Source organism: Oppia nitens, unplaced genomic scaffold (genome assembly GCF_028296485.1).
Source record: "Oppia nitens isolate AA-2021 unplaced genomic scaffold, nextdenovo-longstitch-racon4-pilon3 scaffold4_pilon_pilon_pilon, whole genome shotgun sequence".
NCBI classification, from domain to species: Eukaryota; Metazoa; Arthropoda; class Arachnida; order Sarcoptiformes; family Oppiidae; genus Oppia; species Oppia nitens.
In genome coordinates this window covers 1,041,925-1,066,690 of record NW_026533232.1, presented here as the reverse complement: position 1 = coordinate 1,066,690, position 24,766 = coordinate 1,041,925, and the positions used below count along the sequence as shown (strand labels likewise).

The 24,766-nt window shown below is 30.0% G+C and overlaps 6 protein-coding genes across 7 annotated transcripts; 2 read left to right on the top strand and 4 right to left on the bottom strand.

Annotated features, from left to right (window-relative positions):
• Nucleotides 1–95: 95 nt before the first annotated feature.
• Nucleotides 96–4,617, top strand: LOC128959821 (cytochrome P450 3A24-like). The gene is made up of 3 exons (XM_054305837.1): nt 96–471; nt 563–1,775; nt 3,590–4,617. The coding sequence occupies exons 1-3, from the start codon at nt 109–111 to the stop codon at nt 4,600–4,602; spliced, it is 2,589 nt and encodes an 862-aa protein (XP_054161812.1). The 5' UTR covers nt 96–108; the 3' UTR covers nt 4,603–4,617.
• A 1,316-nt stretch (nt 4,618–5,933) lies between these two features.
• Nucleotides 5,934–8,033, bottom strand: LOC128959475 (L-sorbose 1-dehydrogenase-like). The gene is made up of 2 exons (XM_054305434.1): nt 6,986–8,033; nt 5,934–6,827 (listed from the first exon to the last, which is right to left on the bottom strand). Exons 1-2 carry the CDS (start codon nt 7,908–7,910, stop codon nt 5,962–5,964), a joined length of 1,791 nt encoding a protein of 596 aa, XP_054161409.1. The 5' UTR covers nt 7,911–8,033; the 3' UTR covers nt 5,934–5,961.
• Nucleotides 8,034–9,269: 1,236 nt separating this feature from the next.
• Nucleotides 9,270–11,588, bottom strand: LOC128959474 (L-sorbose 1-dehydrogenase-like). 2 transcript variants are annotated; one of them, XM_054305433.1, is made up of 3 exons: nt 11,516–11,588; nt 10,299–11,281; nt 9,270–10,143 (listed from the first exon to the last, which is right to left on the bottom strand). In XM_054305433.1, exons 2-3 carry the CDS (start codon nt 11,227–11,229, stop codon nt 9,272–9,274), a joined length of 1,803 nt encoding a protein of 600 aa, XP_054161408.1. In that variant the 5' UTR covers nt 11,230–11,281; nt 11,516–11,588; the 3' UTR covers nt 9,270–9,271. The 2 variants fall into 2 exon arrangements, with proteins under 2 accessions (XP_054161408.1, XP_054161407.1); XM_054305432.1 differs by having other exon boundaries at nt 11,525–11,588.
• A 976-nt stretch (nt 11,589–12,564) lies between these two features.
• LOC128959820 (multidrug resistance-associated protein 1-like) lies at nt 12,565–18,694 on the bottom strand. Its single transcript, XM_054305835.1, has 14 exons — nt 18,662–18,694; nt 17,768–18,479; nt 17,209–17,244; nt 16,995–17,129; nt 16,618–16,862; nt 16,139–16,420; nt 15,461–16,070; nt 15,233–15,373; nt 14,973–15,082; nt 14,370–14,767; nt 14,161–14,275; nt 14,028–14,062; nt 13,265–13,814; nt 12,565–13,197 (listed from the first exon to the last, which is right to left on the bottom strand). Exons 1-14 carry the CDS (start codon nt 18,692–18,694, stop codon nt 12,565–12,567), a joined length of 4,035 nt encoding a protein of 1,344 aa, XP_054161810.1.
• Nucleotides 18,695–20,209: 1,515 nt separating this feature from the next.
• On the top strand, nt 20,210–22,466 carry LOC128959819 (uncharacterized). Its single transcript, XM_054305834.1, has 4 exons — nt 20,210–20,320; nt 20,499–21,462; nt 21,748–22,266; nt 22,339–22,466. The coding sequence occupies exons 1-4, from the start codon at nt 20,210–20,212 to the stop codon at nt 22,464–22,466; spliced, it is 1,722 nt and encodes a 573-aa protein (XP_054161809.1).
• A 520-nt stretch (nt 22,467–22,986) lies between these two features.
• Nucleotides 22,987–23,844, bottom strand: LOC128959818 (choline oxidase-like). Its single transcript, XM_054305833.1, has one exon. It carries the CDS (start codon nt 23,842–23,844, stop codon nt 22,987–22,989), a length of 858 nt encoding a protein of 285 aa, XP_054161808.1.
• Nucleotides 23,845–24,766: the final 922 nt, after the last annotated feature.

The window sequence follows — 24,766 nt, the reverse complement described above, 5'->3', positions numbered from 1 at the left end:
TTTAAAGAAAATTTTAAACAAAGTTACTATTATAAAAAAATAATTATTAATATTTTATATACTTTATATATATATATATTTATAATAATAATACTATTTTTAAAAAAAATGATAAACGAGTCCTACCTATCAATTGTTATAACTGGTTTAATATCGGCACTGATATGGTTTGTCTGGCAACGCAAACAGCGAATGTCGATACTGGAGAGGAACGGTATTCCCGGACCAAAACCGCATCTGATATTTGGCAATATGTTTGAGTACTATAGGCGCGGCTATAATGACTGCTATGATGAATGGCTACCCAAATACGGTAAGATTTTTGGCTACTATTTGGGTGCCAAACCGTTTCTGGTGGTCACCGATCCGGACCTATTGAGGCGCATACAAGTTAAAGACTTTCAATACTTTAGCTCAAGACCGTACGTTATTCCCGGCGGTATTTATCATAATAAAAATTATCATCAAATGGTAAGTCATATTAATTAGTTGTTATCTACTTGTTCTCAAAAAACAAATAACTAACTGTCCAATTGTGTTGTCCTCGCTCCTGATTTTTTAGTTAACCCGATCGGAATCGGTTCGGTGGAAACAAATGCGATCGCTGTTCAGTCCGTGGTTTAGTTCGTCCAGTTTGCGGGCACAGACACCGGTGGTCAACAAATGTGTCGATATATTGATGAACAAAATCAAATCGTTTGCCGACAAAGGCCAAGAGTTCAATATCTATGAACGTCTGGAGGCCACTACCATCGATCTGGTAGACAGTGCCGCGTTCAGTGTCAGCACCGATATCCACGACACTGATCCCAATGAGAATCCATTTTTTCAGGCCTCCCGCGGTGTGTTCAGTATACGGCCAAAAGACAACATACTGGCCTCGCTGTTGCTATGCTTTCCCGAGTTTGCCACTGTAATCAATGCCGTACGCGATGTATGCGAAACTGTTTGGGACTACTTCGAGCTAACCTATCACGGTCTACTGTGGAAAGCCGGTCATACTATCGTTGAGCGCCGATTGGCCGCCAACAATAAGGGTAAATCTGATAATAATAATAATAATAAACAGTTGAGTAATAAACGCAAAGACATGCTGGACCTGATGCTTGAGACACGAGTCGATCCCAAGTTAAGCGGCGGTAAACCGCTTACCGATACTGAACTGATTGCCAACGTTGTAGTTATACACGAAGCCGCCTACGAAAGTCCGGCCAATTGGTTAGGCTTTATCGTACACTGTCTGGTCAATCACGCAGATGCCCAACAACAGTGTTACGATGAAATATGCGAACACTTCGACAAATACGGCAAATTTGACTACAATGTCATGTCTAGTCTACCGATGATCGATGCCGTCATCAACGAATCGCTTCGTCTCTATCCGACCGATACTATATTTACCAGTCGACAGTCCAATGCCGACTATAAGTACAAATCAATGACACTGCCAAAAGGTATTGACATACGGGTGCCAACAGTACAATTACAACGAGATCCGACCTACTGGTCAGAGCCGAACCAGTTTATACCGAATCGTTTTCTTGATAAACAATCGCCAATCGATCCGGTCATCTATCAGCCATTTGGCTACGGACCGCGTGTCTGTCCCGGCCGTAGATTTGCACTGTTGTCTGTCAAAGTGCTTCTCTGCGAACTTTTGCACCGGTATGCCATAACACCCGGTCCCAGGACAGAGATCGGCGAAATTGAACGCGACTTCAAACTGATTACATGTTCGCCGAAAAACGGAGTTTACGTTCAATTGGTTCCACGAAATTGACTTTAATTTGTTTTTTGTTTTCTTATTATTTTTAGTAATTATTTATTATTTAATTAATACAAATCTTTGAAATAAAATTTTTATTAGTTTTTCTAAATTATACCTAAATGTGTGAATGAGTCTAATTGATTAAAAAAAATAAAAAAAGAGAGAGTGAGTTAGTGAGAGAAGAGAGAGAGAGAGAGAGAGAGAGAGAGAGAGAGAGAGAGAATTAGCAAAATAAATACTAAACTTAATTTAAAAAAAAAATTTAATTTAAATAAATTTACAACAAAAAATTAATTAAACTTAAATTAACTCTTAAAATATTAGATCATAAATTACTATACATTTACATTATAATTACTAAGATTATAATTTAAGATTTGACTAATTATTGACATTTTTTTTTTAAAACAGTATATTAATATTTTTATATCTAGTCATATACAAGTAGATAATTTTAAACTGTAAATAGTATATACTATATAGTAATTATATATATATAAAAAAAATAATAATTTTCATAAATATAATTATAATATTAGTAGTTGTATAACAACAACAACAACAAAAACAACAACAACAATGTATGTAAAATATTTAATAAATTCAATAATTTTGTTTGTCATTAGAATATCTGATAATGAAAATGATGATTTCAAAAAAAAAAAAATTTTTGTAAAACTTATGAAAAAAATTACAAAACTATTAGTTGACAAAAAATTTGAATTTTTTATTGTTGAATATACTGTACACTTATTTTATGTAATATTAGAAAACATTTTTTTTCATACAATATTTAAATAATAAATCTTAGAAAATAATTGCTTAAAGATATGGCTAATTTAATTAATTCATATATAGATTATTTTTGTTTAGTAATTGTGTTGTTTTTTTTTGTGTATAATTCAATTGTATAATTTATAGATATATTGTTAATTTATGTGAATTATAGCTAATAACCAAATATTCAAATGCTAAAAATGATGAAATCTATTTTTTTGAATAACTAAAATATTTGCTAAATGATTAATAAAATAATAATTAACATTTTAGCAAAAAATAAAAAGTTTTTATAACTATTTTGTTTACTAAAGTATACTTTATTTTTTTTCATTAAACTTTAAATGTTTAAAATTATTTTATTTTAATTTTTCTATTACAATTGGATCTATTTGATTAATTATATAAAAATAAAATTAATTTTTATAAATATAATATAAAGTGTTTATAAATAAATATATAATTAATCATTAAGAAAGATATTATATATATTTATATTTATTATTAATTGTTGAGTTGATTAATTTGAGTTTATTTATTATTATTAATAAATAAAAATTACTGCATTTTGAATGAAATGAAATAACTATATTAATAATAATTAAATCATTTTCTGTAAAATTAAATAAGTTTTTAAAAAAAAAATATTAATCTAATTTTTGATTATAGTTGTTAAGTAAATATGTATTTAAAAAAATAAATAAAAGTCAAATATTTTATCTGATTATTTTTTAAACATAATTTAAAAAAAAAATAATTTATTTTATTTGTAAAAAATAATATGATTAAGCAAATATCTAATAAAAAATACCTGTAATTTATTACACACACACACACACACACACACACACACACACACACACACACACACACACACACACACATACATACATACATATATACATACATACACTATCCACACCTATTAAATATTTTACATAAAAGGAGAATAAAATAGTGAAATATATAAAAATATTTATAAATAATAATAATAATATCTATTATTATTATTTATAAATAATTTGTAATTTTGTAATTCACTAGAAAAATTTTATCCAGTACAGATTATGTTTGCATTATCAAATAAATTATCATGGTCAACTATGTCCGAAATTACGGCCAACATTCATAAAGAGAAACAAAAATATTTCGATGAAATGACATTTTCCGAACAGTATGAGCACCGGGAGTGCGACCGTATTGTCATATCCTATCCGCGCAGTGGCAGCCACTTTGTATCGTATATCATACAACTGTTGTTAAGCAACTGCAAGAATACGGATGCCTTTGTCGGCTACGATCATCTAATTGAGACCACTGGTCAACGGGCACTGGACAAGGGTCGGTCATTTCTAGATAACGGTGCCATCAATGAGTGCTGTCTTCATAGTGAAGAAGCTAACGACAGTACTAAAGAGGAGAAAGAAGATGATAAAGAAGTGGTATTTTTTAAGACACATTTGCGACGCAAGTTGTTTGCACTGAACTCGCGGGCAAAATATCTGTTTGTTGTCCGCAATCCGAAAGACACATTCGTTTCCAAATATATGATGTTCCGTAACAGGCATTGGTTCGGTCCGAATGAGGTCACACCCGGCGACTACTTTCTAATGGAACGACTGATACCCGATCGTGAATATGGCGACTATTTTCATTTTGTGGCCGACTATTGGCCGCACCGATCGGATCCTAATTTTGAAGTACTCGTGTTTGAGGAAGTGTTGGCCGATCCGCGCAAAGGTATCGAACAGATCGCACGGTTTTTGGGTAAAAAATATTTCGATAGATTGTCGCATATGGTCACCGATAGTAGCGATAATATCAATAACAATCAAAAGGAGACACTATTGGATAAGATTGTTAGGCTGTCCTCGTTTGATGTGATGAGCGAAAAATATGCCGACAATCAGGAAATCAAATGGCGACTGAGGAAAGGCACTGCCGGGAACTGGAGGTTACATTTGAACAATGATGAAGCCGGTGTAGTCGATAAACTGGTTAGAAAATACTGGACCGGCACCGGTATAACGGATTTGTGGGCACCGGATGTTATCTAAAATAATGTTTTATTTTTTAGTTATTTAAAAAAAATAAATACTATATTAATTTTAAAATATCATATTATAATAATAATGTTTGTTTTTTAAATATAAACTTGTACAGTAACATTTTATTTTAATTAATTTAACATTTAATCTAAAAAATATTTTTTTAAAATTTTCATTTTATATACCTATTTATAGCATACTATAATGTATGTTTTTAATTAATAATATCAAATTAAAAAAAATATTTGTTTTAATCTGAAACCAATTAACTGAATTAACTGAATCTAAAATTTTGATTATTTTTGTTAGGTTTTGAAAAAAAATATTTTTTTAAATAGATTAATTAATAATATATTTAAAATTAACATAGTTTGTAATTTTTTATGCTAATATAATTAATGTAATTATAATTTTTAAAAAATTAATATTAAAAAATTATTTTATAATAAAAATTTGTTTTGAAGTTATCATAAACTTTTTTAATTTAATAATTATTAATAGTTTAAATGCTTAAGTAATTGTTATTTTTATTATGAATCAATAAAACTAAATTAGTTGAAAAAACTGTTTATTTTAATTGTATAATTCAATTACATTTACAGTATATTTTAAAAATTAAACCGTAAACTATTTGTTTGATTGTCATTATTGTTTTAATTAATTAATAAAAAAAAATTAATAAATAAAGAGAGAGAGAGAGCTAATAATATTATAAATTTTAATAAACATAATAAGGAAACAAACGGCATCTACAATTGTCAAAAATAAATATTTTAAAATAAAATTATTGACTTAATTGTAAAGTGTCTCTGAAATTAAATGCAGAAATTGTTTATCAATATACAGTATATATATATATAAATTTATCTAAATATTATAGATTAACTAAAATTATTTCAATTTAAAATTTATAGTCTTTTTTTTAATAAATTCAAACATATTTTGATTATTTTTTTCTTAATTAATCAATAAATGAACATTAAATGTCAAACATTTAACTAAAAAAAATGTAATTAATTAGTTGTAATAATTATATAAAATTAAATAATTATTTCAAAAATATAATACTTTATTTTGTAAATCAAAACAGGAAAAATACATTAACCAAAAACATAATATCAGTTCATCAATAAAAAAAAATAAACTACAGTACAGTCTAACAAATCAAACTACAAAATCAAAGTAAACTATTTAAGTAAATAATAGTTAAAAATAAAATTATCTTATACTACCTGTAATAATAAAATAATAACAACATAATAATAATAATTATATTGTATTTTTTGTGCACTACATGTATGAACCTGCTAAACATTACAGTATTACTAAAAACTAAAAAAATATATAATAATAATTATGAATATATTATCATTTATTGTCCTCCAATATCATTTCGGCCGCTTTTTCGGCCACCATATAGGCCACACTACCCGGACATGTATTGGGTGTGTAGGTATCTTTTGACGGCAATATGGACGTATCGGCTACCCGAAGTTTGGACACACCTTTGACCCGTAGACGTTCGTCGAGTACCGACTCTTTACTGTCGACGGCACCGATCGGCATCACACCGAGCGGATGAAATTCAGTAATACCTTGAGTCTGGATCAGACATTCGTGATATTTGGTACACTTCCAAACCGGACCGGACTCGCAATAGGAACAGTCCGGACTCTGCGGTTGGGCCGGTACTGAGGCATACTTATTGAACGATGTTTCCTCCACTAAACGATAGAACTGGGCGATAGCATCCATCAGACGTACCTTATCCTCCGGGTGCTTGAAATAGTTGGGCTGAACCCGTACCAGATCGCGATAGTCGGCTGATCTGAGCCTAATATGACCCTGGCTCATCGTACGGGTAATAAATGCAAATGCCGATCCCTGAATTATATCGCCCTTACCGGTAGGTCTAACGTTACCAAAGTAAACAATATCGGTATACTCTTTGGGTGTGTTCACCTTGGAGTTGAGTGTAATAAATAGCCTGGGTGCTTCGCACAGGGATCCTTTTTCACCAGTCAAACAATCGCCCAGTTGTTGATCGTCGAGCATCGGTATGGGACGAGCGTTGACTTGATCTTTGATGTCGTACAGCAGATTAATGGCCGGCCTATTCTGGTAGGCGCTGCCCACCGGTAGATCGACCCAAATGGGATTGATTTTCATTTCGGTCAAATGATCGCGCGGTCCGATACCCGACAACATTAATAACTGTGACGAACCGTAACCTCCTTTTATATATAAGTTGTAAAATGTTTACATAATTATTACTACTCTGTGAGTGTGTGTGTGTATGAGAGAGAAAGAGAGAGAGAGAGAGAGAGAGAGAGAGAGAGAGRGAGGGGGAGAGAAAGAAAGAGAGAGAGAGAGTATTTGAAACAACAATTACCCGACGATACGATAATCTCTTTGGTGGCACTAACTGTATGTTTGGTACCATTTTTGACAAACTCTACTCCATGTGCTTGAATAGTCGACCCTTCCTTATCTATAATCAATTTGGACGCGTGTGCGTTGGCCTGGATACTAAGTTCGGGACACAGTCCGCCAAACTCGATATAACCGTTAGAACTGGACGATCGTAGACCATCGGCAAACAATCCTGATCCTATATTGGCTACTGGACCCGGTGCTGGTATATGATCAACGTTTGGCACACCAATTGATTTAAGTGCATCGACATACTTGTTCAGTATTGGCGCTACAGATTTCGGCACTGCCAATCGTATTGGTCCCGTACGGCCGTGATCTTTGCTACTAACACTGGGATCGGTATTGTTTTCCCATTTCAAAAAATACGGCAACAGTTCTTTGAAACTCCAGCCCCGGGCACCGGTAAGCTTTTCAATGGCGTCATAATAGTTGGGTGCACCCCTACCGGAAACCATAGCGTTGACCGTTGAATCGCCGCCGATTACTTTGCCATGATTTTCGTCCAGCACTCGGTTGCCCATTTCGGCTACCGGTTCGGTTTTATATAGCCACAGCTGATCCTTGTTTTGTTGCAAATTGTATGAGTAAGCACCGGGTAGATCGTGATAGAGTGCACTCTGGGCACCGCCGGCCTCTATCAACAGTACTTGATTGCCGTTTTGCGACAGACGACAGGCCACAGCACAACCAGTAGTACCGGCGCCGACCACTATATAGTCGAACGTAGTTTTCTTTAGCGGCTGATTAGCCCATCGGTCGTGAATGGCCTGTCGTTCCTTTAGTTTTGGCTGATTTGTATTGACGGCATTGACAACTGTCCACAACTGTAGCCAACAAACTACTACTACTACTGTTGCTAAACTTAGACAAAGTTTAGGCATATTTTTTTGGTGTATTAATATTAGACTATAATATATTAATACAGTAATAATTATCTTCAATAACTTTCAATACAAATATTTTTCATTTATTATTTAAATCAATTTTAACGGCAATTGACTGAATTTATTGAATATACACTTTATGTATACCAGTATATATAGTTTCTGATAAAAAAAAATTCAATAGACTTTATATGCAATTTATTTTATGATATATATTTAGATTTCTAACACATTTTTAAATAAAGATTGTCAAAATTTTTGTCACATTTATTTTTTAATACAATAATTATCCGGTAATAATGAGTTGATTTTTAGCTTGTTTTTAGCAAAAAACTTGCGATTTTTTTTAGACAATACATTACCTGATTATTAGATTAATCTAAAAGTAAATACAATATAATGATGATATCTGATGATAGTATATGTGGTGATTTAAATAGTTTAAAATAATTAATAAATAACTAAATAAAACATATGTATTCAATTGTATTAATAATTTATAAAAATAAATATTAAACATTTACTTTTGATTTTAAAAAATTAATTTATTTGTACAGTTACATATTATATATGAAAAATCTTATTTACCTATTATTTATATTTATATTGGATATTACTGTCTATTAATAATATACATTGTATTATATTTTAACTTATTATTTAGTATATTTAATAAATTATATTATATTACTTTATAATAATAATATTAAATATTTTTTTTTTAGTATTTTAAACAAATTTATTAAATTTATAAATTCAACAAAATTATATGCTATAAATATAGCAAAAAAAATTTATTGTTTATATTATAAACTTTATAATCATTAGTATCTATGAGTATTATTATTATTATATCTAAAAAAAATTATTTACCAATAAAGCTAGATTTTTATGAGTTATGCTATTAGTTATCAAACTTATACTTTACATAATTATGTAATTTTATTAATTTCAAAATTTTAAAAATTAACTTTATCGGTAATTTATTAAACTGTTAGTGAATTTATTTTAAAATTATTAATTATTATTATTGTATATATATATATATATATATATATATATATATATATATACTATTCAGTGATGTTAATTAAAGTTTATAAAATAAGATTATAAAAATAAACTAGTACATATTAAATGATTCAGTGTAAATTTATTATACTTATTGTTTAAAAAAAATTTTTATTATTAAATATCTTGTAAGTTAATTATGTTATACTGTATATGTATCATAAAGTTATAGTTATAAGATTTCTAATTTTCATAGTGTAATACACTGTACTATGATTTTTCAAATAAAGTATAGATAATTGTAAAAACAATTAATTGGATAAATATATTGGAAAATATAGTAGTAATTAGTGTTTGTTATCCTCAGTGATCATATCGGCAACTTTCTCGGCGACCATCATAACCACATAAGCGGGACCAGTATTCGGTGTAAAGGTATAGCCAACTGGCAATATTGACGCGTCGGCTACACGTAATCCGCGGACACCTTTGACCCGTAGACGTTCGTCGAGTACCGCTTCTATACGATTGGGTCCACCAAACGGTATTACACCCAATGGATGAAATTCGGTTATACCCAGAGTCCGGAACAGACATTCGTGCAGTTCATGACACTTCCATTGGGGACCTGACTTACAGTACTCACACTCTGAACTTTGAGGTTTTTCCGGTATTGCGGCATATTTTTTGAAAGATGTTTCCTCGATATGATAGAAAAACTTGGCGATAGCGTCCATCATACGGGTCTTGTCCTCCGGATGACCCAAAACATTGGGATCAATGTATGGCAAATCCCGATAATTGTTAGATCTCAGGCGTATAGTACCCATGGCTCTGGTTTTAGAAACAAAAGTAAACGCGTGGCCAACACTGACATTACTGCCAGCGACCGGCGGCGACAGTGTGACAAAGTTGATAATATCGACAAACTCTTTCGGATAATTTATTTTTGAATTATATAAAACCAATATACGGGGCGCGTCGCACATCGGACCCTTGCCGTTAACAACACAGTCCTCGATCTGGCTGTCAGTATTCATCGGTAATTCGCCGACAAGACTCTGGTCAGTAATGGCGTATTCCAAGTTAATGGCCGGTCTGTTCTGATATGAGGTACCAATTTGCAGATCGGCCCAAATCGGACTGACGTTGATATCGATTAAATGATCTCTTGGTCCGATACCCGACAACATTAACAAATGTGCGGACATGTAATTACCTGAATTGTATTTTCAAATACAGTTTATAATCAGATAATTAAACAGAATATAAAAATAAATATATAAAACATCTCTCTCTCTCTCTCTCTCTCTCTCTCTCTCTCTTTCTTTCTTTCTTTCTTTATATCTCTCTATATATAAATTATATGATTACCTGCCGAAACGATAACTTCTTTAGTTGCATTGACTTTAATAGTTTTATTATTTTTCTCAAACTGGACGCCACTGACCCTGGGCTCACCATTAGTGTCATTATGGATAAGCAATTTGTAAACCCAGGCATTGGCCTGAACTTTCAGTTTTGGACAAAGTCCGCCAAACTCTATATAGCCGTTAGCTGTGGACGATCGGACACCATTATACCACATACCCTGGGGAAAGGCAGCGTCGTCGTTGTTATAGTTGTCCGGATCTTTGTTGGCTAAACCCATCTCTTCTAAAGTGTCCAAATATTTCTGTAATATCGGAGCCGTCGACTTTGGCGCCTGCACTTTTATCGGTCCCTGACGGCCATGAAATCTGCTGTCAGCAGTCGGATCGGTATTGTTTTCGATTTTCATAAAATAAGGTAACACATCCTTGAAGCTCCAGCCACGGGCACCGGTATTCTTTTCGATGCTATCGTAATATACGGACGATCCCCGACCGAAAACCATTGCATTGACCGACGAGTCGCCGCCTAATACTTTGCCGTGAATCTCATTGTACGTCCGACCACCCCATGCAGCCTGCGGTGTAGTATAGTATTGCCAAAATTGATCTTTACCAACTTTTAACTGCTTATCATAGGCACCGGGCATATCGTTCAATACTGCATGTTGAGCGCCGCCGGCCTCTATCATCAATACATTGTTTCCCCGTTGCGATAGACGACAGGCCACTACACAGCCGCCTGTGCCGCCACCGACAACAATATAGTCATATGTTGTATCCGTAAGCGGTTGACTGGCCCATTGGTTGTGTATAGCTTGTCGATCGTTTAACTGTTTTAGTTTGAACTGTTGTCCAATGACCATAACAACTGTACAACAAAACAGTTGTATGAATAACATTGAACCGATGCTTACTTTAAATGTATTAAACATTTTGAATTGTTTTTTTTAATTTTCGACGTATTCGACAATTCGTATTTAAAATCTATATAAAAAATATTCAATAAATTAAAATATTGATTATATTATAACAAATTATAATAAATAGTTTTAACTGATAGTAAACTCTAAAATAGTATATCTAACTATAAATACTACTAATATTATATAATATTAATAATCTATAATATTATAAAACTTAGATAAAGTTTAGGGATACTTATTATATATAAATATTATACTATAATATATATTATTTAATAATAATTATATTCAATACTTTCAATACCAAATATTATAATAATTATTAAAATCAATTTTAGCGTCAATCGACTTAATTTTTATTGAATATACTGTATATATTTTCTGAGTATTCAATTGAGTTTATATACAGTTTATTTTATGAAATATTTTTAGATTTCTAACACATTTTTATAATCAAGATTGCATTGTGTCAACAACAACAACAAAATTGTTTTTTTTTCACATTTGTTTAAAGTTAATACAGTAATTATCTGTAATAATGTGTTGATTTTTATTTTGTTTTTAGCTAAAACTTGCTGTACATTAGGCAATAGTTTTTTAGGCAATACATTACCTGATTATTAACTTAATATAAAAAAGTAAAGACAATTTATAATGTATATTTGATGTGATAGTAAAGTTTTTTTTTGAATGTACAGTATATGAGGTGATTTTGTTACTTATAATTTTTTTTTTAAAAAATAACTAATTCAAGCATATGTATTATATTTAATTGTATTAATAATTTATAAAAATATAAAACATTTACAATTGATTTTTAAAAATTATTTGTACAGTTACTTAAATAAAAATGAAAACTTAGATTATTTATATTTATTTTAGAGATTACTATCTATCAATAATATACATTATATTTTAATTTATCAATTATTATAAAAACTATATAAAACCTAAAGAATATTTGTTTTTTTTTGTATTTTATTTATATTTTATTACTTTATTATTATTTTATTTTATAAACAAATTTATTTTCTATATACTGTATTATAATGTATAGTACTTTATTTTTTTTAGTAATTTATGCAATTTTTTAAAATTTATAAATTATGTAAAAATATATATGTAATATAATATAAAAAAATTTACAAAATTTTTTTGTTTATTTAATAAAACAAATAATATTTAAAAATATAATTAAAAAAAATAAAATTAATTACATTATAAATTTATATTATTTTATTTCAATAACTAATAATATAAGTTATAATAATACTGTATCAGTCATATTATAATTAAATTTTGAAATTTTATTTTACAAAAAAAAACAAGTGATGAACAAACACTTTACACAAGTCCGGCATCTTTGGCCAGGGAATAGAAAATCGATTGACTATCAGTAAGTAAATTATTAGGTGTGTCTAATTCAGCTACCCTTCCCTCGTGAAGTACTATCACACGATCTGAATCCATAATTGTGTTCAATCTGTGAGCTATGGTTAGGACTGTACACGACTTGAATTGTTGTTTAATAGTTTGCTGTATAAGTGTATCGGTTTCGACGTCAACGGCAGCCGTGGCCTCGTCCAGAATAAGGACAGCCGTATGTCGAAGCAGAGCCCGGGCCAGACATATGAGCTGTCGCTGACCGACACTCAGATTGTCTCCTCCCTCAGCCACACAACAGTCGAGTCCCGCTTCCAGTGATCTGACAAACAACTTGAGATGTGACTGCTCTAAGACTGTCCACAACTGATCATCAGAACAGTTGCCAAACGGATCCAAATTTGAGCGAATTGTTCCCGAAAATAGTACCGGATCTTGAGGTATGATTGTTAATCGTGATCTCAACTCTTGTAGACCCAACTGACTGATGTCTATACCGTCGATGACTATCCTACCAGAGACTGACTCAATAAGTCTGAACAGAGCCAAAGTTAGCGATGACTTTCCCGCACCGGTTCGGCCAACGATTCCTATCTTTTTTTTAATCATATGTTTTTTTAAAATAAAATATGGATAAAAATATATATATAATTATAGATACCTTTTCTCCCGATTTAATACTTAAATCAATTGAATTTAACACCAAATCCAAGCTCTCTCTATACTGTGTACTGTACTCTACAAAGTCAATCTCTCCTCTGTTTGGCCAGTTATCTGCTAACTGTTGTTTTTTGTTGTTGGCTGACCTCCAGCGAGCTTCGGGTGCCAATCGACAGTATTCATCAATTCGTTCAAACGAAACCATACTGTTCTCAAATTGGACAAACATTCGGACAACGGCTCCCAATGTATAGGTCAATGTCATCACATTCGATAGGGACATACCGGTATCGCCGGCTTTCAGTGACTGTCTATCCAATATAATGAACAGTGCGGCAAAAAATACTACCAAATTTGATAGCAAATCCAACCGTATCTGAAGCCAACTGTTGGCCGCAACAAACGGAAACAGACAGCGCATGTTTGTGTCAACTTTGCGATCCAATTGTCTTATAAATCTATCTTCACATCCATACGCCCTAATACTGGACAAACCGGCTATTGATTCACTAAAACAGGCATAAATTGGTGATCTAGTGATAGACTCTAATCTAAAATAACATTACAGATGAGAAATGTATAATTATTATATTATAAATACAAAACAATATTAATAACTATTGTATTACTGTATAATAATATAGATTTTAATATTATATAAAATATATAAATATATATAATTTTTATATTAAAATAAATATGATTGTCTAACTAATTATATTTTTATTAATAATTGGTATAAAGTATTTGATAATTATAAATACCTTTTAAGTTGACATGATAATTTTGTGTAATAATGCTAAATTTATATAATTTAAAAAAACATTTAGTTGTTTTTTATTATTATTTATACAATTATAATTTAATGTAAGAAAATGATTATTATATATAGCAAACCTGAAACATGTAATATAATAGACATAATATGATTAACGGTATAATAAATAGTGGCGTTACTATTGATATGATAATAACCGATGAAATGCAAGTTAATGTCAAAAATAGACAATATCTGAGCAAAAAAAATTGTTAATTTTACTATAATTACTACTAGTTTTTTTTATTGATATGTAATTAGGTATATACTATATATATATAAAACAAACCCCAAAAATAAATGAGTGGTCGTATCGATGATATCAATGTCTTTACTAAACCGGTTGACAATCCGACCCAATGGTGTGGTGTCGAAGAACTGCATCGACGACCTCATCACTGACCACAACATCCTATTGTGCATTCGTATGGATGCACGCAATGAACCGATTATTAGTGTATATCGGCTGATAAATAAGGTTATCATCTGACAGACTGTCAAAACTGTCAACACTTTCAGTTCATAGTAGTTGTTGTTGTCTGGTTGTTGGGCACCGGTATGTTGTTGTTGGCTCCAGTGTTTAAGCCAAAAGTTTATACTAATTATAAAGACATTTGATGCCAAAACAAATGCAAACATAACCGTTGACAATAAAATTGACATTTGTTTGGCATATTTTATATAAACCTGTTAATAAAATTTTTTTTTTTTTAAATTTATTGTTGAATAATAATTATGTTTTTTTAAATAAACAATTTTTAATTACAATTCGAAACACTTGTATTTAGTTTTTTATTTATTTATTATTATTATTTTGTTATAACTGTCTATCATTATTATTTTTAACACTAAATAATAACAATAATAAAAATCTAAATAAAATAATACTTACTTTATAACTGACATTTCCGTTTTCAAAGTATTCCTCATCTATTAGTTGTTTATTATTATTGTTTGAATAAAATTTATTCAAACTATTGATTTCATGTTTAGTTTCATTGACTTTATTAGTATCGGTATTATTATTATTATTATTATTTTCAATAATATTATTATCATTAATTGAATTAACAGAATATTCTTTTATTAATTCATAAAATTCTTGATTTTCTTTGATTAGATAATCATAGGAACCGATTGCTTGGATTTTACCATTTTTTAGTACAACAATCTGATCGACATTTGGCAAAACAAACAATTGATTTGTAACCAGAATTCGGGTTTTATTTCGCAATAAACCGGTTTTCGAGTCTAATATCTCTTTCATTAGATGTTTGCCCACATGTGCGTCAACTATATATATATATACAGTATAAATGATAAAATTATCAATAAAATTATGAAAAAATATTATTTTAATTATAAACAAAAAAAAACTACCGGCGCTGAGTGGATCGTCCATTAGGTATAGATCGGCATCTGAATAGACAGCTCTGGCTAAACTGACTCTCTGTTTCTGACCTCCGCTCAAATTGATACCTTTTTCGCCAATCTCTGTCTCATCGCCGGCAGTCAGTTGACTCAGATCCTGTTCCAGTGAACAACTATACAGCACTTGTCTGTATAGACTATCCGAATAGGGCTTTCCAAACAATATATTCTGTTTCAACGATGCATTCTGTATCCATGCCTGTTGGGGAACGTAAGCTAGTTTGTTGCCCAACCGTATGTCAACATTGCCCGACTGTTTGTCCATTTCACCAAACAGTGCCTCCAATAGTGAACTTTTGCCCGAACCTACGCCACCGACAATTGCCACAAACGATTGATCCGTTATTTTCAAATTTATATCATTTAAATGAAACTTATTTGTCGACATATTATTTGATTGATTGCTACTCTTATCTTTGTTGTTAACCGCACTCCATGTGAACGACCCGTTTTCAATACTAACAACACAGTTATCATTACCGCCGGCATTGTGTGTCACGTAATCACATTTGTCACGCAAATTCAGGAACTTGTTTAAGCGTCTAATTGTTATATTAATCTAATATAACATAAATAATATTTTTATTAACTCATATAATAATTGAAAAAAAAGGTAATTATAATTACTGATAAAACTGCATCAATCCCTGTCGGTAGATAAAATAGGACGTTACGCAAAAATAGACACAATGCCATTGAAACAAACAATTTCTGGGCATCCAATTGTCCACCGGAGCCGTCATCGATAAAGATATAGGCAATAAACGCTACCGAAAACACTATATATGGTGAACAGGTGGCCATAAAAACATAGATAACTCCTAACATACTGGACCAACGTATATGTCTGATCTCATTGGCCCTCAGTTTGACTATCATTTTGTAAAATGCTGTCTCCCACGCATATAACTATGCAATTATATTGATAGAGATAGATAGATATATAGATATATATATATATATATATATATATATATAGAGAGAGAGAGATAATTAATTAACTGTCAAATACTGTATTTACTATACAATCAAAAAGTTTAGCAAAAGTTTAAAAATTATTTTTTTAAAAAATAGTTTAGTTTTTTTTAGTTTTTGGATATTATTACTTTTGTTACTTTAATGCCATTTAGTAGATCATTGGTTAGTTGAATGCGTTGATCCTTGTATTTAATTTGTTTAGTAATATAATGTTTGACCGATTTTGATGTCGATAAACAGATGGCCAACATTAGGCAAATTATGGCGGCACTGGCCAGTGTAGGGGACGCACCTAATTCACTGTAGAGTAAACCGAGTATAACCAGTATCTGTGCCGGCGATGATATGGCAAATGCAATGTTTAGCATACCGTCTGAAAATAAAAATTGTATTTAAAAAAAAAAATAAATATACAAATAATTTATTATTCAATTGTTAGATCACAGTTATAATAAGGGTTAGTTGTAAAATAAGTTATTTTTTATAGTATATATATATACTGTACCCGTAAATCGTGTACAATCGATAGACATTAAGCTAATAATCTGGCCACTGGTTACATGATTTTTGCGGTCATTATAGTCCAGTACTAGTGATTTACGATATACGGCTGATATCAGGCATGCAGTCATACGTTGTCCTTATTTTTTGTTTGTTTTAAAAAAATATAGGAAATATATATAGAATTTAATGTATTTAATTTGTGTTTTTTCACTTACCTAATACCGAAATATTTGCACTGTAAAGTGCATAGACTATTGAATAAAACATGTTTATAGCAATTAATACCAGTGTATAAACATAACCGTGCCATTGAGGTTCGTTGAGATTTTCGGTAAAACTTATCAATAATCTAATAATATTTTCGTTTAGTTGAAAAAAATTAATATATAATTAATATTATAACATATACTGTATATGAATGCAAGTAAACTACTACTACTACTACTACTACTACTACTACTTGAGTATACCTGATTACTATAGGTTGGGACACACGAAAACAAGCAGCTATTATATAGAATAGACAGTTAATTATAAAATTGAAACCAAAAGTTTTGAATAGTATCCAGTACAAATTTGTTGGTAATAATAATAAATTTTTTGATTTGCCCCCAAAATTGACTGTATTTTTGTTTAGTTTAGTTTTTGTTGAATACTGCAATAAAAACGATTTGATTGTATGAAAAAAATTTGTTTTATAATCTATTGATGTTTGTTGTCTATCTATAGTTGTTTTCCAATGTTTTTGAAAACAATTATAATTATATAAAGTACTGTTTTGTTCACGTATTGCCCACAAGTCGCCAATTGTCAGTGAATTTTGTTGCCAATACTTGATAATCAGGCTATTCATCCAATTGAATGTTAGTATTGATGGCCAGGTAGCCATATCCTGGGGACATTTGGTATCATTAACTAGTGAACCGTAACTATTTTCTGGTAAACGGTCGTCAATTGATGAAAATATTAGCAATGCTAGTGTCAAATAAAATTGTAAACAATAAATGATAAATTCATAGTTTTCAATCATTGCTTGTTGTGTAGTATAGGTAACAATAGATAGGGCACCGAAAATAGTGGTCAACAATAGGTATGTCTTGATATGCCAGCCGCAGCTATTAAGACCATATTTTCGGTGACAGCTGAATATTATACAAACAGCTAATCGGGTGACACATTGAATAACTGTTGATATTATGTGAGCCGTGTTTATGTTGGTGTCGGTGGTGTTGTCGTGCCATTGAAATCTCCGTAACAAACATAGTATACAATCGACTAAAGCGAGGACTGCGCTCAAACTGGCTATCAATAAGCGGCTAATATTATAGTAATTCCATTGAATTGATTGCTTATCCGATTTACGACATTCCCATATAATGTATGGTATACACAGCCAAATGAATTTGACCGGAAGCCATGTGAATACCGTATCGATCATACATGAGCTCAGATGAGGAGTTGGAGTATTCCAGGTTTGGTTGGAAATCTATTGTTTAAAAATTAGATATATCTTTGAATTTTTTTGTTATTATTTTGTTATTATTATTATTAACAAACTTATATTATTTATAAGTAATTTATTATTAATTTTTTTTTGAAAATATAACTACATATATAATATAATGTAAATAAATAATAGTATATCATATTTAATATATATATTCTTACCCAAAGTGGAGTATCGCATATTTGTTCAAACATTTTATGTTCAAAGAGTAGTTTTTAATTATTATTATTTATTAACAATATGTAATTAGTAGTAATATTAATACAATAGTATACATTTATAAAATATACTGTTAGTTTGTTTTTGTTGAAAATATACAATATCACAGGGTTGCTAAAGTTTTTTGTTTTCAATGGGGTATAGGGAGGGGTAAAATGGCAAAAATCTGAGTGCTGGGGTTAACAACTTTTATTGCATCTATTAAACAACAATTTTTTGTCTAATTAAAGTAAATTTCCAATAAATTCCCTTAAAAATTATATATCTAAATTCCCCCGAATAATAGATAATATTCCCAACTTAATTCCTTAATGTTCTCAAAAAATATTTTATTCAACAAATAATACTTATTTTTACAACAATTTAGAAATTAATTAATATTGTAGTTTAGTATTATAAATATATCGGTATATATGACTAAAAACTATAATAATTACTTGTTTTTTGACTGTTTAATTATAATAATTAATAAAAAAATATAATTATTATTTAGTATATATTGTGAGATCGCTTACTCCCTCCCCCTTTAACAACCCTGATTATATATATACTGCAATAATAATTATTATATGGAAATATTTTTTTATACGTATATATTTATATTTAGGATGAGTTTAGCATTTTTATCATATTATTGTTGGTTTGATATTTGCTTATTTATATATTTTTTAAATACATACAATTGACTATAGTTTAGTTCATTATAATTTTTAAATTACTGTATAATAAATACTAATAATATTATTATTTGTTGTTTTTTGTATTTATATATTATAATTTTAAAAAATTAAACCTAAATGTATTTGTAAATATTTTAATTTAGTTTATTGTATATTTAAAACAATAATTTAGTTTAAATTGACTAAATTAGTTAAATTTATTTAAAATAATTTTTTGTATAGTTAAAAATATATATATATATATATTTTTTCATTATTATTTTAATATTCAATTTTTTAAATTGTACTGTCAATTAATAAACAATTTTATTTTTCAAAAGTATTTTTACTTAAATATATAATTTTTTAAAAAAATATTTAAATACATATAAATAAAAATATTATTTGAAAATTTTGCTAAATCAAATAATAATAAATATGTATAGTTTAAAATTTTTTTTATTATAAATTTTTAATATTGTGACTAGACAATTTTAAACACATTGAACACATGACCCAGTTAAATATTTCATTCAATAAAATATCAATAAATTTTGCATTTTTAAAAGTCAATGCAATATAAAAAAAACTAGTAATAGAAATATTTAGTGATTTACTTATATTTTTTTCTAATATTAAAGTAATGGTTAGTAACAACTGAATATAACTTAAACTTTAATCTAATATATATTTATATATTGTATACTTATATATGTTTAAAAACTTTTATTAAAATTTAAATAAAATAACTATTTTTTTTAAAAATTTATAACGTAGTTTTTAGATTCAAACATAAGATAACTAAAAATAATAATTATTATTACATTAACCATGGACAAAATATTAAGGTGCAAACAGCAACCAATTAACAGTGACATCAATATTGCCGGTGCCTATGTATGGGACAAATTAAATCAACTTGGTGATGATTTTGTTTGCTTGGTTAGTTAGTTTTTTTTACAATAAAGTTTTATATAATATAATGAGATAGTAATGTTGATGTATAGTATAATTTAAAAATTTTTTAATAGTAATATTAAAAATAACATTATTATTTTTAGTAGTAGTAGTAGTATTATTATCATAAAACATATTTAAATTATTATTTATTTATTATAAGATTGATGCGGCCACCGATCAACGTTTAACCGTCGGTGAGCTCAAAATACTAGCCAACAGTATAGCCTGGTCACTGGTCAACATCAGGGGTGTCACCAAAGCGGATAGGATTGCTTTCTGCGGTCCCAATACTATGGCAAACGCCGTACTCCGGTTTGTCGTCCAATTTATTGGCGTAACATTTGTCCCATTAGTTCACGTACTGGAAACCTACGAAATTACCGAACAGTCCCTGGAGGCCGGTATTACTGTCATTATGACTACCAGTGATCATCTGTACAAATTTGACAACATTATCAATAGTGATAGTAATAATCGGATAAAACTGGTTGTACTGTTTGATAATCATCAGTATAGTGGTAGTAGTAGTAGTGGTAGTGGTGGTAGTAGTAATATTAGTAGTAGTGGTAGTAGTAGCAGCAGTAGTAGTAGCGACAGCAACAACTATGTCACATACGACCAACTGCTAGATGAGGGACGTGGCCAGCAATTGGCACGTATTCCCCACTACGACGTCGATCCCGACACCGATCGACTGCTGTACATCTATACGTCCGGCAGTACTGGTCGTCCAAAGTGTGCGCTAATACCGCACAGTATGTTTGTACGGACTGCACAAGAGCCGGGCCGATACCCGACGTTTGCCGATACTGTTACCGTAATGGCCTTTCCGTTTCCGTTGGGCCATATGGCCGGCAGTATGTTTTTGCTCATTCAGATTACAAAAGGCTTCCGATTGATATTGTTTGACAAATTGGATGAAAAAATGCTGTTCGCCGCCACCGAAAAATACCAGATCAACGTTTGGCCAGTGTTGGGCAGTTTCGGCCATCGACTGGTCAACAGCGATGCTGTTGGCAACTATGATCTGTCGAGCATACGGTGGGCCTGTGTTGGCGGCGCTCCACTGGCCAGTCATATTGGCCATCAACTGATCAGAATATTTGGTCTCAAAATTAAGGAAAGTTAGAAATATTTTTGTTGTCATAAAAAAAATTATTAATTTTAAAAAGTTAATAAAATGTTTATTTTTTTTATATGTCTTATAAATTATATTACTAGTATTGGTATTAATTTATAAGTAACTTATTATTAGTAACACTACAGTATTGATTAGTATTATAAATATTATAATTACTTTAATAATTAATTAAGTAATATTAATAATTTTTGTATATATTTTTTATTATTATAAGTTATTTAGTAACAAAATAAGTAATTAATATTATATATAAATTTATATTTCATAGGCTATGCATCGACAGAGCAATCGTATATAACTCAAGGCTGTAATGATGACGACGACTATGAACCGGGCAATTTGGGAACAGTAGTCCCCGGGTGTGAGCTCAAGGTTGTCGATATGGAAACGGGTGAACTGTTAGGCGCCAACTGTAACGGCGAAATATTTGTTAAATCAATCAAACTGTTTGCCGGTTTTCTTAACAATTACCAACAGTACAGACAATCGTTTGACGCGGACGGTTGGTATACTACTGGCGATATGGGTTACTATGACGACCGGGAACGGGTGTTCCTCACCGGACGGGTCAAGTTTGTTATTAAAGTTGGTGTCAATCGGGATTTTCTTAAAATTGATCCCATAATTGTCGAAGAGTTTCTACTGTCTCATCCATCTATTGCCGAAGTGGCTGTTGTCGGTGTCGGCGTCAAAGATACGGCCGGTTTTCACTATCTGCGAGCTTATGTAGTTCGCAAACCTGGCCAGAAAAATATTACCGCCGATGATATTCAACAATTTGTTTCGAGTATTATAAATAAATTCAGTTAATTATTATAAATTTTATTATTAATTACTGTATTTTTCTAATGATTTTCAGACACAATGGCCTCGAGTAAGCATTTAAGAGCCGGTGTTGTGTTTGTCGATGAAATTCATCGGACAGTTGTCGGTAAAGTCGACCGACAATACTATAGAAAACTTGTCAGCCATGAGATTGTCGAATGATTTTTGTTTTCAAATATTTTATTTTAGATATTTTTTAGATATTTTTTAGATATTTTTTAGATATTTTTTTAAATTTATAAAAAATTCAATAATTATTATACAAAACTGATATTTATAAAGACAAAAATTTGAAACTTATATTTAAGTGCATAATTTGATTTTCAAATATTATAAATATATATTAATAAAAAAAAAATAAATAAATTTATTAATAGATTTTATTTTACAAAAAATAGTACAAATAAAAAAATGAAGCTAAATATATTGATAACAATAAAAAAACAATTAATGAAATATTAAAATAAAATAATAAATATTAATTATTAACTTGAATTGAATAATTGAATACAATTTGTTTAAATAATTTTTAAAAATATTTTATCTAAATTTTTTAGGTGCACTTAATTTTGACATTATTTCATATTATTAAATCTCATAAAATTATTAATTATTATATATACTGTTTAATGTTATTTTAAAGTTATTATCAGTTGTCAACTATTTGAAAATACAGTAGTAATTAGTTTTTGTTGTCCTCAGTGATCATATCGGCAGCTTTCTCGGCGACCATCATAACCACATAAGCGGGACCAGTATTCGGTGTAAAGGTATAGCCAACTGGCAGTACGGAAGCGTCGGCCACACGCAATCCACCGACACCTCTGACTCGTAGACGTTCGTCGAGTACCGCTTCTATACGGTTGGGTCCACCAAACGGTAAGACACCCAATGGATGAAACTCTGTTATACCCAGAGTCCGGAACAGACATTCGTGCAGTTCAGGACACTTCCATTGGGGACCTGACTTACAGTACTCACACTCAGAACTATGTGGTTTTTCCGGTATTGAGGCATACTTTTTGAAAGATGTCTCTTCCAGATGATAGAAAAACTTGGCGATAGCGTCCATCATACGGGTCCTGTCCTCCGGATGACCCAAAACATTGGGATCAACGTATGGCAAATCCCGATAGTTGTTAGACCTCAGTCGTATAGTGCCCATCGCTCTAGTTTTGGCAATAAACGTAAAGGCGTGACCAACACTCACGTTACTGCCAGCGACCGGCGGCGACAGTGTTATAAAGTTTATAATATCTACAAACTCTTTCGGATAATTTATTTTTGAATTATATAAAACCAGAATACGGTCGCACATCGGGCCGTTGCCGTTAACAACACAGTCCTCGATCTGGTTGTCAGTATTCATCGGTAATTTGCCGACAAGACTCTGGTCAGTAATAGCGTATTGCAAGTTAATGGCCGGTCTGTTCTGATATGAGGTACCGACTTGCAAATCGACCCAAACGGGACTGATTTCTAAATCGGTTAAATGATCTTTTGGTCCGATACCCGACAACATTAACAAATGTGCGGACATATAATTACCTGAATTGTATTTTCAAATGCAATTTACAATCAGATTATTTAATCATAAGTTTAAAATTAAATTTATAATACATTTATTATATAATTTATATCTATATATGTTTCTTATTTAAATTATATGATTACCTGCCGTAATGATGACTTCTTTAGTTGCATTGACTTCAATAGTTTTATTATGTTTATTAAACTGGACGCCACTGACCCTGGCAATTTACAACTAAAACTTGATTAATCATGTTATTTATTTTTTATTTAAGTAATAAGAAATTAGGAAAACTTAATTGTAATGATTAATTTTAATTTTTTAAATATCGTAATTGATTTTTAGTAGATTTTAAAGTTTTTTTTTTGTTATAACATTACTAAATAATTTACTACATTAATTATATTGTAATTTTGGCTAAAATTGATACACTGAAAATTTCCTAATTTAAAAAAAATAAATAATTAAAATTTGTAGTAAATTATATTAACTCTTTTAAATCGATTCTGATCCGATTGTTGTTATTTATATCTAGTTTTATTTTTGTCTTAATTATTACTGATCATGGATAATTATGAAATTGTTGTAAAACAACAATAATTTTTATAAAGTAATTACGTAGCTAAAAATTACTAGAAAATAAAATAATTAATTGACTTATTTAGACAGCTATAGTATGAATATATTTAAATAAAATTAATTTTTTTAAATCTAATAAATCAAATAAACATTTACATGATTTTATTAACTCTATAAATCTATCCCGATCCAATTATTTTTTTTTATATTTAGTTTTACTTTTGCCTCAATTATTACTGATCATTGATAATTATGATATTATTATTAAAAACATCAATCATTTTCTAAAATGATCTTTCTAAATTATTTACTTTATTTAAAATAATTATTTATTACAATTATTAACGTTAGA

What these genes read in the sequence shown, in the direction of transcription:
- LOC128959821 (XM_054305837.1), top strand. Translation starts at nt 109, where the DNA reads ATGATAAACGAGTCCTACCTATCAATTGTTATAACTGGTTTAATATCG. An exon ending in ATAAAAATTATCATCAAATG is followed by an intron (nt 472 to 562) that starts GTAAGTCATATT and finishes CTGATTTTTTAG; the next exon opens with TTAACCCGATCGGAATCGGT. An exon ending in CGTTCAATTGGTTCCACGAA is followed by an intron (nt 1,776 to 3,589) that starts ATTGACTTTAAT and finishes GTAATTCACTAG; the next exon opens with AAAAATTTTATCCAGTACAG.
- LOC128959820 (XM_054305835.1), bottom strand. Translation starts at nt 18,694, where the DNA reads ATGTTTGAACAAATATGCGATACTCCACTTTGG. An exon ending in TGCAAATATTTCGGTATTAG is followed by an intron (nt 17,130 to 17,208) that starts GTAAGTGAAAAA and finishes ACAAAAAATAAG; the next exon opens with GACAACGTATGACTGCATGC. An exon ending in ACGGAAATGTCAGTTATAAA is followed by an intron (nt 14,768 to 14,972) that starts GTAAGTATTATT and finishes TTTTATTAACAG; the next exon opens with GTTTATATAAAATATGCCAA.
- LOC128959475 (XM_054305434.1), bottom strand. Translation starts at nt 7,910, where the DNA reads ATGCCTAAACTTTGTCTAAGTTTAGCAACAGTAGTAGTAGTAGTTTGT. An exon ending in AGAGATTATCGTATCGTCGG is followed by an intron (nt 6,828 to 6,985) that starts GTAATTGTTGTT and finishes TATATATAAAAG; the next exon opens with GAGGTTACGGTTCGTCACAG.
- LOC128959819 (XM_054305834.1), top strand. Translation starts at nt 20,210, where the DNA reads ATGGACAAAATATTAAGGTGCAAACAGCAACCAATTAACAGTGACATC. An exon ending in GTGATGATTTTGTTTGCTTG is followed by an intron (nt 20,321 to 20,498) that starts GTTAGTTAGTTT and finishes ATTTATTATAAG; the next exon opens with ATTGATGCGGCCACCGATCA. An exon ending in TATTCAACAATTTGTTTCGA is followed by an intron (nt 22,267 to 22,338) that starts GTATTATAAATA and finishes AATGATTTTCAG; the next exon opens with ACACAATGGCCTCGAGTAAG.
- LOC128959474 (XM_054305433.1), bottom strand. Translation starts at nt 11,229, where the DNA reads ATGTTTAATACATTTAAAGTAAGCATCGGTTCAATGTTATTCATACAA. An exon ending in AGAAGTTATCGTTTCGGCAG is followed by an intron (nt 10,144 to 10,298) that starts GTAATCATATAA and finishes AATACAATTCAG; the next exon opens with GTAATTACATGTCCGCACAT.
- LOC128959818 (XM_054305833.1), bottom strand. Translation starts at nt 23,844, where the DNA reads ATGTCCGCACATTTGTTAATGTTGTCGGGTATCGGACCAAAAGATCAT.